At 41.0% G+C, this 19,177-nt stretch overlaps 1 protein-coding gene across 2 annotated transcripts in view; it reads left to right on the top strand.

Annotated features, from left to right (window-relative positions):
* The window catches only part of hace1 (HECT domain and ankyrin repeat containing E3 ubiquitin protein ligase 1), a 57,641-nt gene continuing 38,464 nt past the window's right edge, over window positions 1-19,177 (top strand). Inside the window, exons 1-8 of one of the 2 annotated variants that reach the window (XM_060922152.1) lie at window positions 1-276; window positions 2,078-2,132; window positions 2,220-2,309; window positions 3,752-3,856; window positions 4,208-4,283; window positions 4,442-4,573; window positions 16,153-16,235; window positions 19,061-19,157. In XM_060922152.1, coding sequence (XP_060778135.1) covers window positions 186-276; window positions 2,078-2,132; window positions 2,220-2,309; window positions 3,752-3,856; window positions 4,208-4,283; window positions 4,442-4,573; window positions 16,153-16,235; window positions 19,061-19,157 — 729 coding nt within the window. In that variant the 5' untranslated portion in view covers window positions 1-185. Of the gene's footprint in view, window positions 277-2,077; window positions 2,133-2,219; window positions 2,310-3,751; window positions 3,857-3,929; window positions 4,007-4,207; window positions 4,284-4,441; window positions 4,574-16,152; window positions 16,236-19,060; window positions 19,158-19,177 lie in introns of those variants that run through there. The other variant, XM_060922153.1, reaches the window with a different exon arrangement.

Genomic DNA, 19,177 nt, shown 5'->3' with positions numbered 1-19,177 from the left:
CACTCAGAGGGAAATAATGTCAAATGGATCAGAGGGGCGTCATGTCTCTGAATGCTGGATTGATCTGTCCATTGCCAAGCCCCTTGACGAAATGGACAGCGTAATGAATTTGAATGTTTAAATGTAGTTAGGGAGAGAAACAGAAGCGTGATTACACCAGCTCCATCAAGGAATTCTCTGCTCGTATGATGGAAAGGGCGATGGAGCAGTTAAATGTACAGCTGAACCGGCTGACGCGCTCTTTACGCCGCGCCAGGACTGTGGAGCTCCCTGAAGGTAGGGCTCCAGCCTTTCCCTTCACTCAACACATTTGGAATTAATGTTGTGATTTCAGTTTTCACACGAGTGGAGTGAATGATAGAGCCACGGTTTCTGATTTGACACCGTTGAAGATAATTTTCTCATCTTCGTAAGGCCTACACACACACACACACACACACACACACACACACACACTACCGTAATGCTTTATTAAAGCAAATTAAGCAGGTTGTATAAACATTTGTTGCATTTCAATCATGACAAAACACATACACACAATTAAAACACACACAATTAAAACAACAAAACAAAAAACCACCAACCCACCAACCAGGAAGTCACAGCCCAATGATGGGCTGGTTGCTTCCCAAGCATGCAAATGGACATCAAAATAACGTCACCCATGAATGGTGGAGTATTGCTTTACCATATTTAGTGTGGTAACATGGGGATTGGGCATTTTGCTTGATGCACTCTGCCGTTTCATAAAGTACACCAACCCTTCTTCTACATGCTTATTGGATGTTTTTTCAGATACATTGGCCATGTAGATGAACTTTGTGGGTAAACAATTACTGATGACAACTCATCTGTTGCTGTACAGTGTCGGTCAACCACTTCTGCCGTGTCTATCACCAGAAAGCATCCATCCATCCATCCATCCATCCATCGCCCATCTGTACTTCCTTCCCTTCCTAACATACTTCTGTACTTCTTTTCATCTTTCCATAATTCTGTAACCACTTTATCCTGATCATGTTCATGATGGATTTGGAGCCTATCCTGGGAATACTGGGTGTGAAATGGGAATGCACCCTTGATGGGACATCAGTCCATTGCAGGGTGTCTCTCTCTCTCACACACACACACACACACGCCTAGGGTCAATTTATCATAGCTAGTTCACCTATTGGCATGGTTTGGCAATGTGGGAGGAAACTGGACTGCCACTATAATAATTGAAACACTGACTTTTTTTTTTTACCTCCGTCAAGGAGGTTTTGTTTTCGGTAGCGTTGGTTTGTTTTGTTGGTTTGTCTGTTAGCAACATTACGGAAAAAGTTATGAACGGATTGCTCTGAAATTTTTTCCAGAGGTGTGACTGGGCACAAGTAACAATCCATTAAATTTTGGCGGTGATCCAGATCACCTTCTGAATCCCGTTTTTTTTTTTTTTTTTAAAGGATTCTTGGCAGAGGTCTGCGCTCTCCGAGTGCTTTTCTAGTTTTTTTTTTTTTGGATTATTCTCAGACATGTTAGTAAATGTAGTACTATGAGTCCATCAGGGACACTTTCAGTGCTGGGACTTTTAACTTATTAGCTAACATTTATGAGGAAATTGTTACTCTACCTTGTAGGTACAGTTAGACACTTTAGCCCTTCATAACTGACTACAGGACCACTGTGGACTAGATATTTTAGTTTGGTGGACTGTTCTCAACTCAGCAGTGACACTGGGGTGTTAAATAAAGCCCAGTAAAGCTGCTGCACCTTATAGACTTGTACGCTGGAGTGGGGGATAAATTGTGCACAGAGGCATAAGGGTTGCATTCAGTAATTGTATATGTTAGTGCAGTTATAAGCCAAGGATGTAGGTAGGTATAGCTAATAAATTGGCCAGTGAGGGTAAATTACTTGTGAATATATCCTGTCTACAGGGACTCCTTTAGCCCACAGACAAGTTTGCATTTACAAGCAATGTTTGACTCTTTATACTATGTCAGTGCTTTGTGCAATGAAAGGAAACAAAACTGTCATTGTTCTGGGATAATTGAACTAACCTACATTGCTATTATTATTCTCACGTTCTGTACAGACAATGAGACAGCTGTCTACACGCTCATGCCTATGGTGATGGCTGATCAACACAGGTAGAAGACCAAAACATAAAAGTAAATATAATGTAATATGATGAATATGCTGGTGCTTAAAATGTTTTTTTCCCCCCACACTTGTAGATCAGTCTCAGAATTGCTCTTGAACTCCAAGTTTGACGTCAACTATGCATTTGGACGAGTAAAGAGAAGCCTCCTTCATATAGCAGCCAAGTATGTTGATGTTTGAGTTTACTCTTTAAAACTATGTCCACATTAATGCATTTTAATAATAAAATACATTAAAGCCTTTGTGATGTTTATACCTGGCATCCACACTACTCCAGAATTTTTGAGCCCACAAAACAGAGAAATGCTCCTGGCTGTGTTTTAGTTTGAAAACTCTGGGGTAGCATTTTATTGTAGACAGGCAAAAATGGAGATCTTTGGAAACAATGATGCAGATACCCACATTTGCTTACTGATTGGGTCTTATCTGGCCTGGTGCATCCTTCCCTGATTTGTCAGGTTCCGATCACATGACCTTTTCCAGCAGAAAACATGTGGCATCAGCTGTTTATACTGGCATGTGCAATGCCCAGTGTACGTGAATGGTCATGCGATATGCATTTTCAGGTGTTAGTACGAACTGATTTTTGATATGGAGCTAAAACGCTTGTCTGGACGGAGATAATTTTTGTTTTAAAACACTTTTAAAACTAAACCATATTAATGTGGACATAGCTTAACACAGCCTTTGATGTTCAAGTCTTGCTTCTAATTTAGTGCATCACAGCATCCTTCATATGTTCAGTGCGCTATGTTCAAAACACTTAAAGGAACAGTCCACCGTACTTCCATAATGAAATATGCTCTTATCTGAATTGAGACGAGCTGCTCCGTACCTTTCCAAGCTTTGCGCGACCTCCCAGTCAGTCAGACGCAGTCAGACGCGCTGTCACTCCTGTTAGCAATGTAGCTAGGCTCAGTATGGCCAATGGTATTTTTGGGGGCTGTAGTTAGATGCGACCAAACTCTTCCACGTTTTTCCTGTTTACATAGGTTTATATGACCAGTGACATGAAACAAGTTCAGTTACACAAATTGAAACGTAGCGATTTTCTATGCTATGGAAAGTCCGCACTATAATGACAGGCGTACTAACACCTTCTGCGCGCTTCGGCAGCGCATTGATATGGAGCTCAGATATCAATGCGCTGTTGAAGCACGCAGAAGGTGTTAGTACGCCTGTCATTATAGTGCGGACTTTCCATAGCATAGAAAATCGCTACGTTTCAATTTGTGTAACTGAACTTGTTTCATGTCACTGGTCATATAAACCTATGTAAACAGGAAAAACACGGAAGAGTTTGGTCGCATCTAACTACAGCCCCAAAAAATACCATTGGCCATACTGAGCCTAGCTACATTGCTAACAGGAGTGACAGCGCGTCTGACTGACTGGGAGGTCGCGCAAAGCTCGGAGAGGTACGGAGCAGCTCGTCTCAATTCAGATAAGAGCATATTTCATTATGGAAGTACGGTGGACTGTTCCTTTAAAGGTTGTTTGCTAAATTCACAAAGGAATAGCTGAACATTTGAATCTGCTAGTTTTGCTGTGCTGCACAGAATGCACCTGATTTCGCAACATGTATTTTCTCCCCATATTGTCTCAGCTGTGGGTCAGTAGAATGTTTGGTCCTCTTACTGAAGCGAGGAGCAAACCCAAACTACCAGGACATCTCTGGATGTACCCCACTCCATCTGGCAGCAAGAAATGGGTAAAGTATTTTTTTTTTGAATATAATACACTACTGCCATCTCCAGGCCACAATACAGTTCCATATGCTAACCAAACTGCACTGCATGGTTTCAGGATTTCCCTGATCCAGCTCACAGAGAAATGATTATCTGCTAATGAGCTGGATTAGGTATGTAGAAAGCACTGAAAAATCATAAAGATGGTGGAGCTCCAGGAGTATTTCTCTGTTTGGGATCCCTCACCTAATATTAACAAATGCTGGAATTAGTGCATACTTTGAGGGGGGAAAAGCTGGCTTCACCCAACATTTGCCTTAATTCCTGTATTATTTGCAGAAATAACATGAGTTGTATGCATACCTACATTACAGGCAGAAGAAGTGCATGGGTAGACTGTTGGAGTACAATGCAGATGTCAACATCTGCAACAATGAGGGCCTAACTGCTGTAAGTATATGTTGATCATAATTATAATTATTTACACTGCTGCTGTTTGCTGTTGAATGTTTTAAGAGCTGATGTTGATTTAGCTATGTATTCTTAAACCTGTAGTGCTGTTTTCTAGATCACCTTTTCTGTTTCATGTACTAACTCTGTGTTTGCAGATTCACTGGCTTGCAGTTAATGGGAGGACAGAGCTGCTTCATGACTTGGTACAGCATGTATCCAATGTGGATGTAGAAGATGCTATGGGTCAGACAGCCCTACACGTGGCCTGCCAGAATGGACACAAGACTGTAAGACAATATTTATTTAATTAATTACATTTCTGAGATTGTAGTGAGCCTAATAATTACAATTATTCGCCAAAGGCAAAGTGAAGATCAGTGAATAACAACCGAGATGAAGTTGAGGTTATTATTTAAATAATATTGGCTGGCTTTGAGTGCTTTATCAGATATTCCATTCAGCTAGCATGATACTGAAAGAGTCGAAGACGAGTTTACGAGTTTAGTATCATGCTAGCTGAATGGAATATATCTGATAGACCATGAAAAAAAGCCATTTATTTTTATTATTATTATTATTATTATTATTATTATTATACACACACTCTTCATATCCGCATTCTCGAAGGCCAGCGTGAGCTTACCTGCGACTTGGTGCTGTTAGCTCGACAATCCAGTTACAGTGGTGCTTGAAAGTTTGCGAACCCTTTAGAATTTTCTATATTTCTGCATAAATATGACTGAAAGCATCATCAGATTTTCACACAAGTCCTAAAAGTAGATAAAGAGAACCCAGTTAAATGAGATAAAAAAACATTATACTTGGACATTTATTTATTTATTGAGGAAAATGATCCAATATTACATATCTGAGAGTGGCAAAAAGAATGTGAACCTCTAAGATTAGCAGTTCATTTGAAGGTGAAATTAGAGTCAGGTGTTTTCAATCAATGGATTGACGATCAGGTGTGAGTGGGCACCCTGTTTTATTTAAAGAACAGGGATCTATCAAAATCTGATCTTCACAACACCTGTTTGTGGAAGTGCATCATGGCAGGAACAAAGGAGATTTCTGAGGACCTCAGAAAAAGCATTTTTGATGCTCATCAGGCTGGAAAAGGTTACAAAACCATCTCTAAAGAGTTTGGACTCCACCAATCCACAGTCAGACAGATTGTGTACAAATGGAGGAAATTCAAGACCATTGTAACCCTTCCCAGGAGTGGTCGACCAACAAAGATCACTCCAAGAGCAAGGCGTGTAATAGTCGGCAAGATCACAAAGGACCCCAGGGTAACTTCTAAGCAACTGAAGGCCTCTCTCACATTGGCTAATGTTAATGTTCATGAGTCCACCATCAGGAGAACACTGAACAACAGTGGTGTGCGTGGCAGGGTTGCAAGGAGAAAGCCACTGCTCTCCAAAAAGAACATTGCTGCTCGTCTGCAGTTTGCTAAAGATCATGTGGACAAGCCAGAAGGCTATTGGAAAAATGTTTTGTGGATGGAGGAGACCAAAATAGAACTTTTTGGTTTAAATGAGAAGCGTTATGTTTGGAGAAAGGAAAACACTGCATTCCAGCATAAGAACCTTATCCCATGTGTGAAACATGGTGGTGGTAGTATCATGGTTTGGGCCTGTTTTGCTGCATCTGGGCCAGGACAGCTTGCCATCATTGATGGAACAATGAATTCTGAATTCTACCAGCTAATTCTAAAGGAAAATGTCAGGACATCTGTCCATGAACTGAGGCCAAGTTTACATTAGACTGTATCTGTCTCATTTTCTTCACGGATGCACTGTCCGTTTACATTGAAACACCGGGAAACGGGAATCCGCCAGGGTCCACGTATTCAATCCAGATTTTGTCTGGTCCGGTGCTGTGTAAACATTGAGGATACGCGGATACGCTGTGCTGAGCTCTAGCTGGCGTTGTCATTGGACAACGTCACTGTGACATCCACCTTCCTGATTTGCTGGCGTTGGTCATGTGACGCGACTGCTGAAAAACGGCGCGGGCTTCCGCCTTGTATCACCTTTCATTAAAGAGTATAAAAGTATGAAAATACTGCAAATACTGATGCAAATACTGCCCATTGTGTAGTTATGATTGTCTTTAGGCTTGCCATCCTTCCACTTGCAAGTGGTAAGTGACGCGCATGCCCGACATGCACTGAGATCACACACACAGCGGCTCAGTCCCAAATCACTGCTCGTGCGCTCCACTCGTGCGCTCTGTGAGCTGCGCAGGGCCGGAGTGTGCACCCTCCAGAGGGCATTCGCTGTTCAGGGCGGAGTGATTTGAAGCGCAGGATGCCTGCGGAGCCGAGCGTATCTGTGTATTGGGGTTGCTGTGTGCACGTGAATCGTGTATTGGCGTTGCTGTGTGCACACTAATCGTTTTTAAAACGATTAAACCTGATGATCCGCTGATACGGTCTAATGTAAACCCCACCTGAATCTCAAGAAAAGGTGGGTCATGCAGCAAGACAACGACCCTAAGCACACAAGTCGTTCTCCCAAAGAATGGTTAAAGAAGAATAAAGTTAATGTTTTGGAATGGCCAAGTCAAAGTCCTGACCTTAATCCAATTGAAATGTTGTGGAAGGACCTGAAGTGAGCAGTTCATGTGAGGAAACCCACCAACATGCCAGAGTTGAAGCTGTTCTGTACGGAGGAATAGGCTAAAATTCCTCCAAGCCGGTGTGCAGGACTGATCAACAGTTACCGGAAACGTTTAGCTGCAGTTATTGCTGCACAAGTGGGTCACACCAGATACTGAAAGCAAAGGTTCACATTCTTTTGCTACTCACAGATATGTAATATTGGATCATTTTCCTCAATAAATAAATGACCAAGTATTATAATTTTGTCTCATTTGTTTAACTGGGTTCTCTATCTACTTTTAGGACTTGTCTGACAATCTGATGATGTTTTAGGTTATATTTATGCAGAAATATAGAAAATTTTAAAGGGTTCACAAACTTTCAAGCACCACTGTAGCTTCCAGCCTGTGTAGCATTAGCAAGAGCCAATGTGAATTTACCCACGACTCAGTGCTGTTAGCGTCGCAATCCAGTTACCTTCTAGCTGGTGTAGTTTGTGAAGGTCAATGCTAGCGAAGGCCGATGCTAGCGCAGTCAAGCAGAGTATTGTTGTTGTTGTTGTTGTTGTTATTTTCCCTGTGTAATTTACTGCGTTACTTTTAAAGTCATCAACAACTGCACACAACGGCAGCCAAACGACCTGGCAGCCAAAATTCTGTCAAAATCTTCCGCTTTTAACAAAGCAAACCTTGCGGCCATGTTTGTTTGCAAACTGTCAGTCACTTGCTAGCGCAGAAGTTTTACATCTCCAATGTGTCTCTGTCCGTTGGTATGTTTTTCTCTTGTCAATATGCGTGAAGAATATACAATGAAGCTTTGGTAGCCTTTCAGGTGTTCAGCACATCTTTTAGTTTCAGTTTTCAGTTTATTTATTTAGTGCTTAATTACAGCATAGCTAATCTTAGCAGTAGCACTGGATTAGCCTCGTCTTCTCTCTTTCCTGGCCCACAAAGAAATGATTGTGCGCATGCACAGCAGAAAAGTTTTGTCGTTGGATCTTCACAAGCGCTCCGATGTGTGACGTCGCGTTGTCTTGACAATGTGCAATATTATAACAATATTGCATGCTCATTCTCCATTGTGGAGAGTGGTGTAATACATGGAGGATAAGCGATATGATAATATTGCATGCCATCAATAAACCTGCTAGAAGTGACTAGAATACATGTTTTTATTCCATGGAAAAAGTGGCCTGTATGTATAATAATCACCAATATTCACTGAGCCTGAGGCACATAATTTTGTTTTAGTACAAATACACAGGTGATTTTTTTTTTTTTTTTTTTTTTTAATTTAAATTTTTTTTTTAAAATTGATCAATATAATTTATTTCAAACTTCAAAATTTCCATGCAAATGGAATAACATCACAGCACAGACTTGTGATATGCATGCAGGCTTGTCACTCATCTATGACAAGTCACATAAAATACTTTTTTTGTTGTTTTGAAATGGATATAATAAATCTCAATTCCAGCTTACCTTTGGATAGTTTTGGATAAAACTTCATAGCATGTTTGTGCCTTTAGGAACAGCATTTTCCTTCATAATTTGTCATTCTTCCTCACTTATGGTGACTAAACGATTGGCCGCCATTTTGCCGAGTCGCTCGAGGTGATTATCAAGAGCTTGCCTGCGACCCTGTAGAACAGGATAAAGCGGCTAGAGATAATGAGATGAATGAGATGAGCCCGAATTTTTGACCAATCGGTGCACGCGATTTCCTATAATCTCATCTCATCTCATTATCTCTAGCCGCTTTATCCTTCTACAGGGTCGCAGGCAAGCTGGAGCCTATCCCAGCTGACTACGGGCGAAAGGCGGGGTACACCCTGGACAAGTCGCCAGGTCATCATAGGGCTGACACATAGACACAGACAACCATTCACACTCTCATTCACACCTACGGTCAATTTAGAGTCACCAGTTAACCTAACCTGCATGTCTTTGGACTGTGGGGGAAACCGGAGCACCCGGAGGAAACCCACGCGGACACGGGGAGAACATGCAAACTCCGCACAGAAAGGCCCTCGCCGGCCACGGGGCTCGAACCCAGGACCTTCTTGCTGTGAGGCGACAGCGCTAACCACTACACCACCGTGCCACCCCGATTTCCTATAATCCCCTCCGTATTTAAACTAAGGATATTTAATTTTTTTGTCATAAGTATTAATACATTAGTCATCATGTATTCCATAACTATTCTTATTATACATCTTGCTTCACAAAACTACAACAGAAACATTATCCTTAAAGTCTGAGGGTGTTTTTATTGAAAGATCTGTTACTGAGTCCCAGTATTTAAGCCAATATTGGCATGAAGTGCTGGGCTGATTGAATTGGATTTGACATGTTTTCCTAACCTGGCATTTAATGGTGTGAATGCTTTGGATGAGAAAATGGCTTTCTTTGACACATCCTTTTCATTTGAATTAATCCACACCAATGCGCAAAATATTGTAAATATTTTGCCCTAGGCGCATTGGGAATGCGGATCAGAATCCCCGCCTCCTTAAGGGGGTGTTGAGCCTGGAAATGCCTGGCTTTCTTGCCATGCCTGTGGGCCTACCTGGACTTTGTCCCAATCTTGGTGAGCACGGATGGTTCCACCTGTGGAGAGAGAGAGGGAGTTAGTGGCAGCATTGGCATGACTGTACAAGAGGTTGAGGGAAAACTGGGAGGGATGCATGTTCAGAGAGTGGGCTTTGGAGGAATTGGCCCCTGGTTCCATGTTGTGGGAATAGGGGCATGGCCAGAAGATCCAGGAGGAGAGAGGGAGAGCAAGAAACCTGGAAAGACCACCAGATGATCCTCTGCCGGTTGGACCACCTCCTCCAGCGATGCAGCATGGTGCCACTGGACTCAGGCTGCTGTTCTTGTCAACAACTGATTAACCGAGTGGTACTGGAGCAGTTTGTCAATGTCATCGGTATCCACTTTCCCTCAGCAGCCACTGGCGTCATGGAGCTGTTGGGTGAAGGCGAACTGGCGGCTTATCTCACTGAAGGCTAGCGCGAAAGCACTGGCAATGTTGCTCTGAGGTGGGGCCAACCTGCTGCAATATTGCGTGCTTCATGTCTGGATACTTCAGCAAGTTAGAGGCTGGGAGCTATTGAGCTGTGAACTGGGCTTCTCCTGACTGGAGCGGCAATAGATGGGCAACCCACTGCAAGGTTTGCGACATGCTCAAACAACTCCACGAAAGCCTTGGGGTTGTCCTCAGACTCATCTTGACTAATGCTACCGTATGTGGGCTAGGGCTGCAGCATCTGTGGGAGCAGTGGGTGGAGTACCTGCTGGCTGGACCAGGCTCTGGATCACCTGCTGGTCTGGAGCAGAGCCTGGAAGCACTGCTCCTGTTCTTCACTCAGGGAGATGAGGGCCTGGTGTTGGATTTGCTGAATGCTAATGAGTCTGGAGGCTCTCCACTAACTGGTGCAGACTCAATGACTGCATTTTCTCCAGTGTAACCAGAACACTTTCGAGGCTCATGGGAGACAGGCTTAACAACTCAAGGTGCTTTTTAAATTTTCGGGGGTCTAGCAGCGAAAATTTTTGAACCGTATGCCCGATTTTCAAAACTCAGGTACCATTGGAATCCTTGGGTCAAGCCGAGTTCAACACACCCTATGACGTCATTTTCCGCCATGTTGGATTTTCCGCCATTTTGGATTTTGTTGAAAGTGAAACAAAATTTTCAGCGGTCGCAAATTTAGCCCAATTGTCATGAAAATTGGAGCACATGGTCTTCAGGCCATTCCCCCACAAAACTAACTTATAGTCGTTTAGAAATTCCAAAGCGTTTGCCTGCCACACCCAAACGAAAATGGCGGCAAAGCCGCCAAACAGGAAGTGAGGTCATATCTCAGGAACGGTTTGACGTTCCAAGTTCAAACTTGGTACATAGACTCTTGGCCCCATCCTGAGGGCACGCATTAAATATGATGACCTTTGACCTCTGGGGGGGGCTATAATTCATGAAAATGTGTTCTAGCTCAGTAACGCTTTCACGTGTTGAAACCTAATTTGGTACATGGATGGATTATTCAGTTAAGACTATGAAACCATTATATGGTGACCTCTGGGGGCGCTATTTTCCGCCATATTGAATTTTATCAAAAGTGAAAGCAAATTTTCACAGGTCACAAATTTTGCCCAATCTTAATGAAAATTGGCACAGATGGCCTTCAGGCCATTCCGCACAATCTCTACTTACAGCCGCTTTGACATTCCAAAGCGTTCACCCCTCAGAGCCAATTGAAATTGGCAGCGAAGCCGCCAAACAGGATGTGAGGTCATATCTCAGGAACGCTTTGATGTACCAACTTCAAACTTGGTATATTGACTTGGGTCCACATCCTAGTGGGGCTCAACAAATCTGGTGACCTTTGACCTCTGGAGGGCGCTATAATTTTAGAAAACGGCTTTTTTTCCACAGGTCACAAATTTTGCCCAATATTAATAAAAATTGGCATAGATGGTCTTTCAGCCATTCCCCACAATCTCTGCTTATAACCATTTTCACATTTCATTTTAACATTATGTTAAGACCATATTTTATAGGTCACACATTTTCTTTATGAAATTGGTAACAGCTGATCTTCAGACCAATCCTCACAAAAGGTACTAATTGTCACAATGTCAATTTTTTTTAAAGCATTTACCCAAAAGCCCCCAGGCAGGAGATAAGTTCACATCTCTGTGAATCTTTGGTTGTTTGTCATGTAACATGCAGTCATTGTTGCATCTGAAGACCATTGCGAACGCTGCCATTTCTGCTAAACCCCCACATTGCTGCTTGCAGCTATATTTCAGTTTAAGTTCACTTTTCAGCAACTTTATTTGTTCTTTAGGCACACACATGCACAAACACATGGCACTAGGTTGCTCTAGTTTCTTCTCTGCAAGAAGACAACACAAGACATACATACATACATACATACATACATACATACATACATAAAATATATTAGTGCTGTCAAAGTTAACGCGATAATAACGCGTTAACGCGATCTCAATTTAACGCGATTAAAAAAAATAGTGCCGTTAACGCAAATTCTAATTTGGACCTGCAAGTCACCCGTAGTTCCTGCTGAGGCTTGTCGCGCGCTGCGTTTAACTGTACCAACAGGTTTACCATCCAAACGAGATCACATGGGATTACCTTTCACAGGTGAGACTGGAAAAACACTTTTCAATACTTTTCCTTCAGTCTTCAGTTTCCCAGCTCATCTTCACCGGGTAGGTGTAGAGTTATAAGCAGTGAGCATTAGATAATACAGTGCCACGCTATGATGAACATTTTTGAACGTATGATGAATGTTTTTATTTTTGTTATCTGTTTTTTTTCTTCTTGTATGGCAAATACTTCTCTTCAAAAGAAACTAATGAGTAAAATAAAACATTTTTTTATTTTCACAGTGATATGCACTTTATTTTTCATCCCTTGGTTTTCTCATCTAATATGGAAGTTATGGATGTCAGTGGCTGTGACAAGACGTGTTATGCTCTGCAATTAAAAAAAAAAAAATTGGTACAAAGCAAGCCCATTCACTTTTTTATGCTGATAAGAGAATTACAATGGTTTTTCATGTGACAAAAATGTGCGATTAAATTGCGATTAATCGCGAGTTAACTATGACAGTCGCGACATTAATCGCGATTAAATATTTTAATCGCTTGACAGCACTTTTTTTTTTTATATATATATATATATATATATACACACACACACAGGTGAAACTCCTCCCGTGTTACCTGCTGGTTCTGCCTGAGTCCTTGCCACCCACAGCTGATGCTTGATTATGCCCCTGCTGCCACAAAAACGACTTCTATTAAATGATTTTGAAGACATCCAAAGATTTTTTTTTTTTTACCCTCAAATTCACAATTTGTGATTATAACTCGATCCTTTTTTGAGATTCTGATTGGAAAAGCTGAACCTGATCTTTTAGTCATATAGTTTGTGTACTACAGTGTCAGTAGTATGTTTCACAATTCTGCAAAGATTGGTCTACTATTTATGGATGCAGCAATTCTATTTATTTATTTATTTATTTTTTGCTTTGCACATACCGGAGTGCTGGGTATCATCTGGTACCCGATATTAATTGGATCCTGCCCCTGCAGTAACTGAGCCATCTCATACTACTCAATTCTGTTGCTGAGTAGTATGTGAAACGTCAGACACAGGGGTTAAATTGGGCCGGGGCTGTCCGGGGCTGAGCCCCGGCACATAAGCTCGGAGCGGATGGCATATGATCACGCACACATCAAAAGCAACAAACCCTTTTCACGATTTTCAGTTCTGAATAATTAAATATCATTTTATTAATCAATAAACCCATGACTTTTATGAGATAGATCATAGTTTTCCTGATAACAAGACGACCTGTCAAAGCTATTTAGAACAGAACTTGCGATCAGAGATTCTGGTTTCTGGAACACTGCGTGGGTTGCCAATTCCGCTTTTTATAAGCGACTTTGGGGTTTCTTTTTTTGTGAGCTTGCTTTAAAAAAAAATCAGAAGTCGTGGTTTGCGGGTTTTTGGGCTTGTGTTTCAGCGTTGTGACTTGTTTATAATTTTCTCCGTACACCGTCTCCCCTTTTACCTGCATACGATCCTAATCCATCGGGATTTAATGAAGTAGCTAGCCTATCTTGTTTACTATGCATAAATTCTGCTTTCGTTGCTTATCAGAATTTTTTCTGGAAGTGATAGTGCGCTACAAAATAGTCACATACTTCTACTGCTGTTACAACTACTACTAATAATATTAACAATACAGTGAACATAATCATTATCATATTTTTTATTATTAAAAACAAAATATCAAATACTGAAGAGGGGAAAAATAATACTGATCTAAATATGTTGTGTTTTTATTTTTAGACAGTATGTGTTTAGCAAAACACATACTGTCTAAAAATAAAAACACAACATATTTAGATCAGTATTTTTTCCCCTCTTCAGTATTATTTGATATTTTGTTTTTAATAATAAAAAATATGATAATGATTATGTTCACTGTATTGTTAATATTATTAGTGTTTTATTATTTATTGTTAATATTTAATTTAATGTTAATTTATTATTATTTATTGTTAATATTATTAGTGTATTAGTGTAATTATTATTGTTATTATGTATTCAATTATTTATTTGGCATGTGGTGCTTTTTGTATTGTCTAGAACATACATAAGACGAGCATATTATAGCAGCAAAATAGAAGCACAATCATTTGAATGCAGCAAAACTTTTGCTGCATTCAAATGATTGTGCTTCTATTTTGCTGCTATAATATGCTCATCTTATGTATGTTCTAGACAATACAAAAAGCACCACATGCCAAATAAATAATTGAATACATAATAATAATAATAATAATAAATTCTAATAAATAAATTAAATAATAAATTATTAAAAAATAATTATAAATGCTTCCAATGTTATAGTGTTGTTTGTATTTGGTTGCATTCACTGCATGAATATATTTGATTGACAATTTGACTGACAGTGTTTTGGCATATTTAACATTTATCCTCCAAAATAAATCAACTGTTTTGGTTTAAGATTGTGCAAGCCTTCAAATTTTCTCACTGAACATTTCTCCTTCACATTTTTCACCTGTAGGCATGTGACAAGATTTAACATGATATTGCTCAACCTACCTCTGTAAAGTCAGCTAACAACTTATTAAAATGCACCAGAATTCAGCAAATAACATGTATGATAATAAAAAAACTTCTGGGGGAGGACCCCCAGACCCCATGTACAACAATGTACAACAACCTGTACAATCTGTTACATTGGCCAACCAATCTACATTCAAACTGCCATAATGTGTAGGGGGGCACTACAAGACACGCATAGGCCTACAACACACAGATAAGGTGTATATCTCTGTGCAATATGATATGGTTATCAAATTAGAGGGTTATTTTCCAAAAAGTATATTGGGGCAGGGCGGCGAGGGCAGGGGGTACGAGGCAGAGCCCCCCCCACATAACCAATCCCAATTTAACCCCTGGTCAGACACATGATGACAGTTTGCCTTAAGACATGTTCACTTGCAAAACCTTTTCTCAGTCAACATAATACATGCTTGTCATCCATTCAAAAGTGTCAAATCCAGTCTAACAGCAGTTCAGGCTAATATCATCCCAATGCTGTACCCCTGGGTTCCACTGAGTGCGGTTCTGTCACTTTGCATCCCCGACATGATTTTGCTTCATAATTAGCACAGCTTCATACCCCACTGGGAATTTTTCAGAAGTGGAGGTTTTTGTATGCCTGGTTGTGTTGACTTTTTTTATTTGGTCATTTTCTGCTTGATTTTTGTGCTGTTTTGCATGGCTTGAATGTGGTAAGGTTACAAATCTGTTTAGTAATGTCAATTGACAAGGCATGGTTTATATGATACAAAGCCTTAGTATGGATCACATGGCTGATGTGATATACTGTATTTTATGAGGTAATAAGTATACTTAAATATACCTCAAATGTACTACAGAGCCATACAATAATGGTTTACAGGATGAAGGGGGTGGTGATTATGTGATTTAAAAAAAAAAAAAAATATATATATATATATATAATATAATTTCATCTCGTTATCTCTAGCCGCTTTATCCTGTTCTACAGGGTCGCAGGCAAGCTGGAGCCTATCCCAGCTGACTACGGGCGAAAGGCAGGGTACACCCTGGACAAGTCGCCAGGTCATCACAGGGCTGACACATAGACACAGACAACCATTCACACCTACGGTCAATTTAGAGTCACCAGTTAACCTAACCTGCATGTCTTTGGACTGTGGGGGAAACCGGAGCACCCAGAGGAAACCCACGCGGACATGGGGAGAACATGCAAACTCCGCACGGAAAGGCCCTCACCGGCCACGGGACTCGAACCCAGGACCTTCTTGCTGTGAGGCGACAGTGCTAACCACTACACCACCGTGCCGCCCCTATATATATATATATATATATATATATATATATATATATATATATATATATATTTTTTTTTTTTAAATAAATAAATAAAAGTTATATAATTTGGATGATGGCAAAATCTACTTGGTTTTACAACACACGCACACTTTCAGAACTGCCATGTCAAGCATTTTATTATTCTGTATGAAATGTTCTTCTGGCTGTGTTCTAATGGAAGCACCACTGTTGGATATTACTCAGGAGATTTTCTGTTGATTTGTGGTAATGAACACTGCTGATATTGTTTGTTTTTATGCTGTTATTCAGACAGTGCTGTGCCTTCTGGACAGTGGAGCAGACATCAATAGGCCCAATGTCTCTGGAGCGACCCCTCTCTACTTTGCTTGCAGGTTACTAGGATAATTATCTCCCTCACTAATACCAGTACAGCGGTTGCTGTGGTGCAAGCTTTGAAATGACATGCTTCTAGTTTGAAGGTCTAGAATCTGAGCACCTACCTAACTTTTATTACTCTTTCTTTACACTTTTATTACAAGTGTCTTGAACTGTTGCTGCCTCTACCAACTGCATGTTTCAGGTCACGAATTATGAATAACAAGGAAATAAGACTAACGAGACTGCTATTTGATAAGAATGCAGTGACTGAGGAATTGTCCAATTTTCTTTTTTCTCTCATGTATCATGCTTGATGCACTTGGATGAGTGTGTTGCCAAGCAACAATAGTCCTCTATTCTCTGATTTCAATTACAAATGGCAGTCAGTGGCTGTATGCTTATACATGCATACAAGTGAGGCACCTTTTCTAATAAATAATTCCGACACATTATTAAGTAACTGTTTTAAGTTACGTCTGTAAGTTACTGTATTAAGTAACTATCAAGCACTGAATGATTTATCTGCTTTGTCTTTAATATCAGATACTGTCAATCAAGATGTGTTTTGTGTTGAACCTCTCAGCTTTGTTGTGTTAGATGATGTCAACTGGGATATTAATGCTCTCCAAAAATCCAGGTGTTACAGTGTCAAGTACATTCTGTATCTTGGTGCATAGTGCAAGATTTGAGACATGGGCTTTATTAGTGTTTGAACAAAGTGTGTGTCATGAAGTATTGTTTCAATATTGAATATATGTGATGGGCACAATACTGTGTAAAATATAGCACACTGCAATGTGTCAGTAAGCAAATGCGGTCAACATAACACTGAAAGACTTTGTTGCATCTCGTTGGTGGCCTTTCCATTTTTTCTGTTTGCCATGTTTCCATTGCCTGATTGCAGCTGATTGACTGAGTGCTGCATCGGTAATGCTATACAAAATTAATTAGCCCCTTCTTCTTTTGGTGCTAAGCTTTACCATCTGTCACCTGTGGTGGAGGGGTCTACAGGCAAATATACCTAGCCCCTGGGGTGACACCTATGGCCCTTTTCCACTACCCTTTTTCAGCTCGCTTCAGCTCACTTCAGCCCGACATGGCTCGCGTTTCGACTATCTAAGAACAGCACGACTCAGCTCGCTTCAGCCCTGCTCAGCCCCCAAAACTCGCACGGTTTTGGAGTAGGGCTGAAGCGAGCCAAACCGAGCTGAGTGAGGCTAGGGGCGTGAGCAGACACTCCCCTGTGCACTGATTGGTGAGGAGGAGTGTCCTCACATGCCCACACACGCCCCGCGAGCACGCTGGGATCTGTAAACACCGTAAACCCGGAAGAAGGAGAATTACGAATTACGAGAATTTCTGAAGCCTTATGCGCCTCGCCTCATCTATACGCTCTTACCAGTATCTGTTGGCGTTGTCGGTGACAACAAGCCACAGCACCAAGACCAGCAACACTAACGACACCATGTCCTCCATGTTTATTGTTTTACTCTCCGGGTCGTGAGACTACCGCTTAAAAGATCACTGATGTCACTGTTTGCGCCGCCTAACGACATCACGTGACGTCCACCCAATGTGTCCACCCACTTCCAGCCAGCACGGTTCAGCGCGGTTGTAGTCGAAATGCAACTCCAACAGCCCCACTCAGCTCGACTCAGCACGGCACAGCTCAGCCCAACTCAGCCGCGTTTGTAGTGGAAAAGCGGCACTAGTGACTTACTAATTTCATCAAGCAGCTACACAGTTATATATTAAAGCTGGATTGCCTTTCGATTTCATAAAATGGGTGAAATTTAGTTCCCTCTGAAATTTGGTCATTGTGATATGTTTATTTCTGTAATATCTCAGAAAAAAAACCCAGGCCATTCTGTGGCTGGAAAGTTATTTAATTTGAGAGGATTCCCTAGCAAATAATGTACATGAAATTGTTTGCTTCGTGCAGTCAAGCAGACAAAGTTCATGTGCACATGCACAGGTTTACCACCACCTTTTGGGTTTTACAGCAGCTGGCATCCAGTGTTGCATTACTGCCATCTACAAGTTTACCTTGACCATGCACTGATGGTTACATCACTCTGTCGCTAAATGAACAGCTGATCATACTGAGGTGTTCACTGACCACCAATATTTATTAGTTTGGTTCTGTGTTTCCTTTCCTTCACAACATAACGTCTTTTCTTCTCACCTTCTGTTACTGTAGTCGGTCTTTCATGTTTTGTTTGCACACTCACGTCCTCCATTTTTCTCTCCTGTTTCAAATTTGTATCCCACAATGCCTTGTGCAAACGGGGAAAGCCCACCATGTGATGCATGACAGTGTCTTGAATTGGGTCATGGTGAAGCAAGAAAAAATAGTGGCGAATCTAGGGCCACGTGGCCCTACATCCATTAATTGTTCTATTAAACCTAATAAAATTGGAAGTCTGATTCGAATTCAGTAGCTTTTGGTCTACTAAACAAAAATAATTGGGTGTTGGGGGGGAATTATTTTTATGACCTATACTTAAAGGTAGACTGCCTTTCAGATTTTAAGTCAAGTGATTATCATCTGAAGCATGTTGAGCCACCTGGAAACACTAATTACTAATTTTGAAAATATGCAAAAGCAAATGCCATCTGCTTTGAGACTGACCGCATAGGTAGTACTGACATGGAAGATTTAAGAGAACAGAAAATCAGGTGTAATTAAAGTATCCTCCAGTGTCCACTCTTCTCACTTGAGTTAAGATTATGACCTTGTTAGTGTTACTGTGGTGGTACTTTGGTGATGTCCAGATGATATAATTATCTTTACATAGGTGAATGTATAAGATATGTGCTCACTCTGTTACTCTCCCAGCCATGGCCAGCGAGACACAGCCCAAATCTTGCTCCTCAGGGGTGCCAAATACTTGCCGGACAAGAATGGAATCACCCCACTCGACCTTTGTGTACAGGTAACTATAGCACAGATACC

Source organism: Neoarius graeffei, chromosome 5 (genome assembly GCF_027579695.1).
Source record: "Neoarius graeffei isolate fNeoGra1 chromosome 5, fNeoGra1.pri, whole genome shotgun sequence".
NCBI classification, from domain to species: domain Eukaryota; kingdom Metazoa; phylum Chordata; class Actinopteri; order Siluriformes; family Ariidae; genus Neoarius; species Neoarius graeffei.
This window is presented reverse-complemented; position numbering and strand designations above follow the sequence as displayed.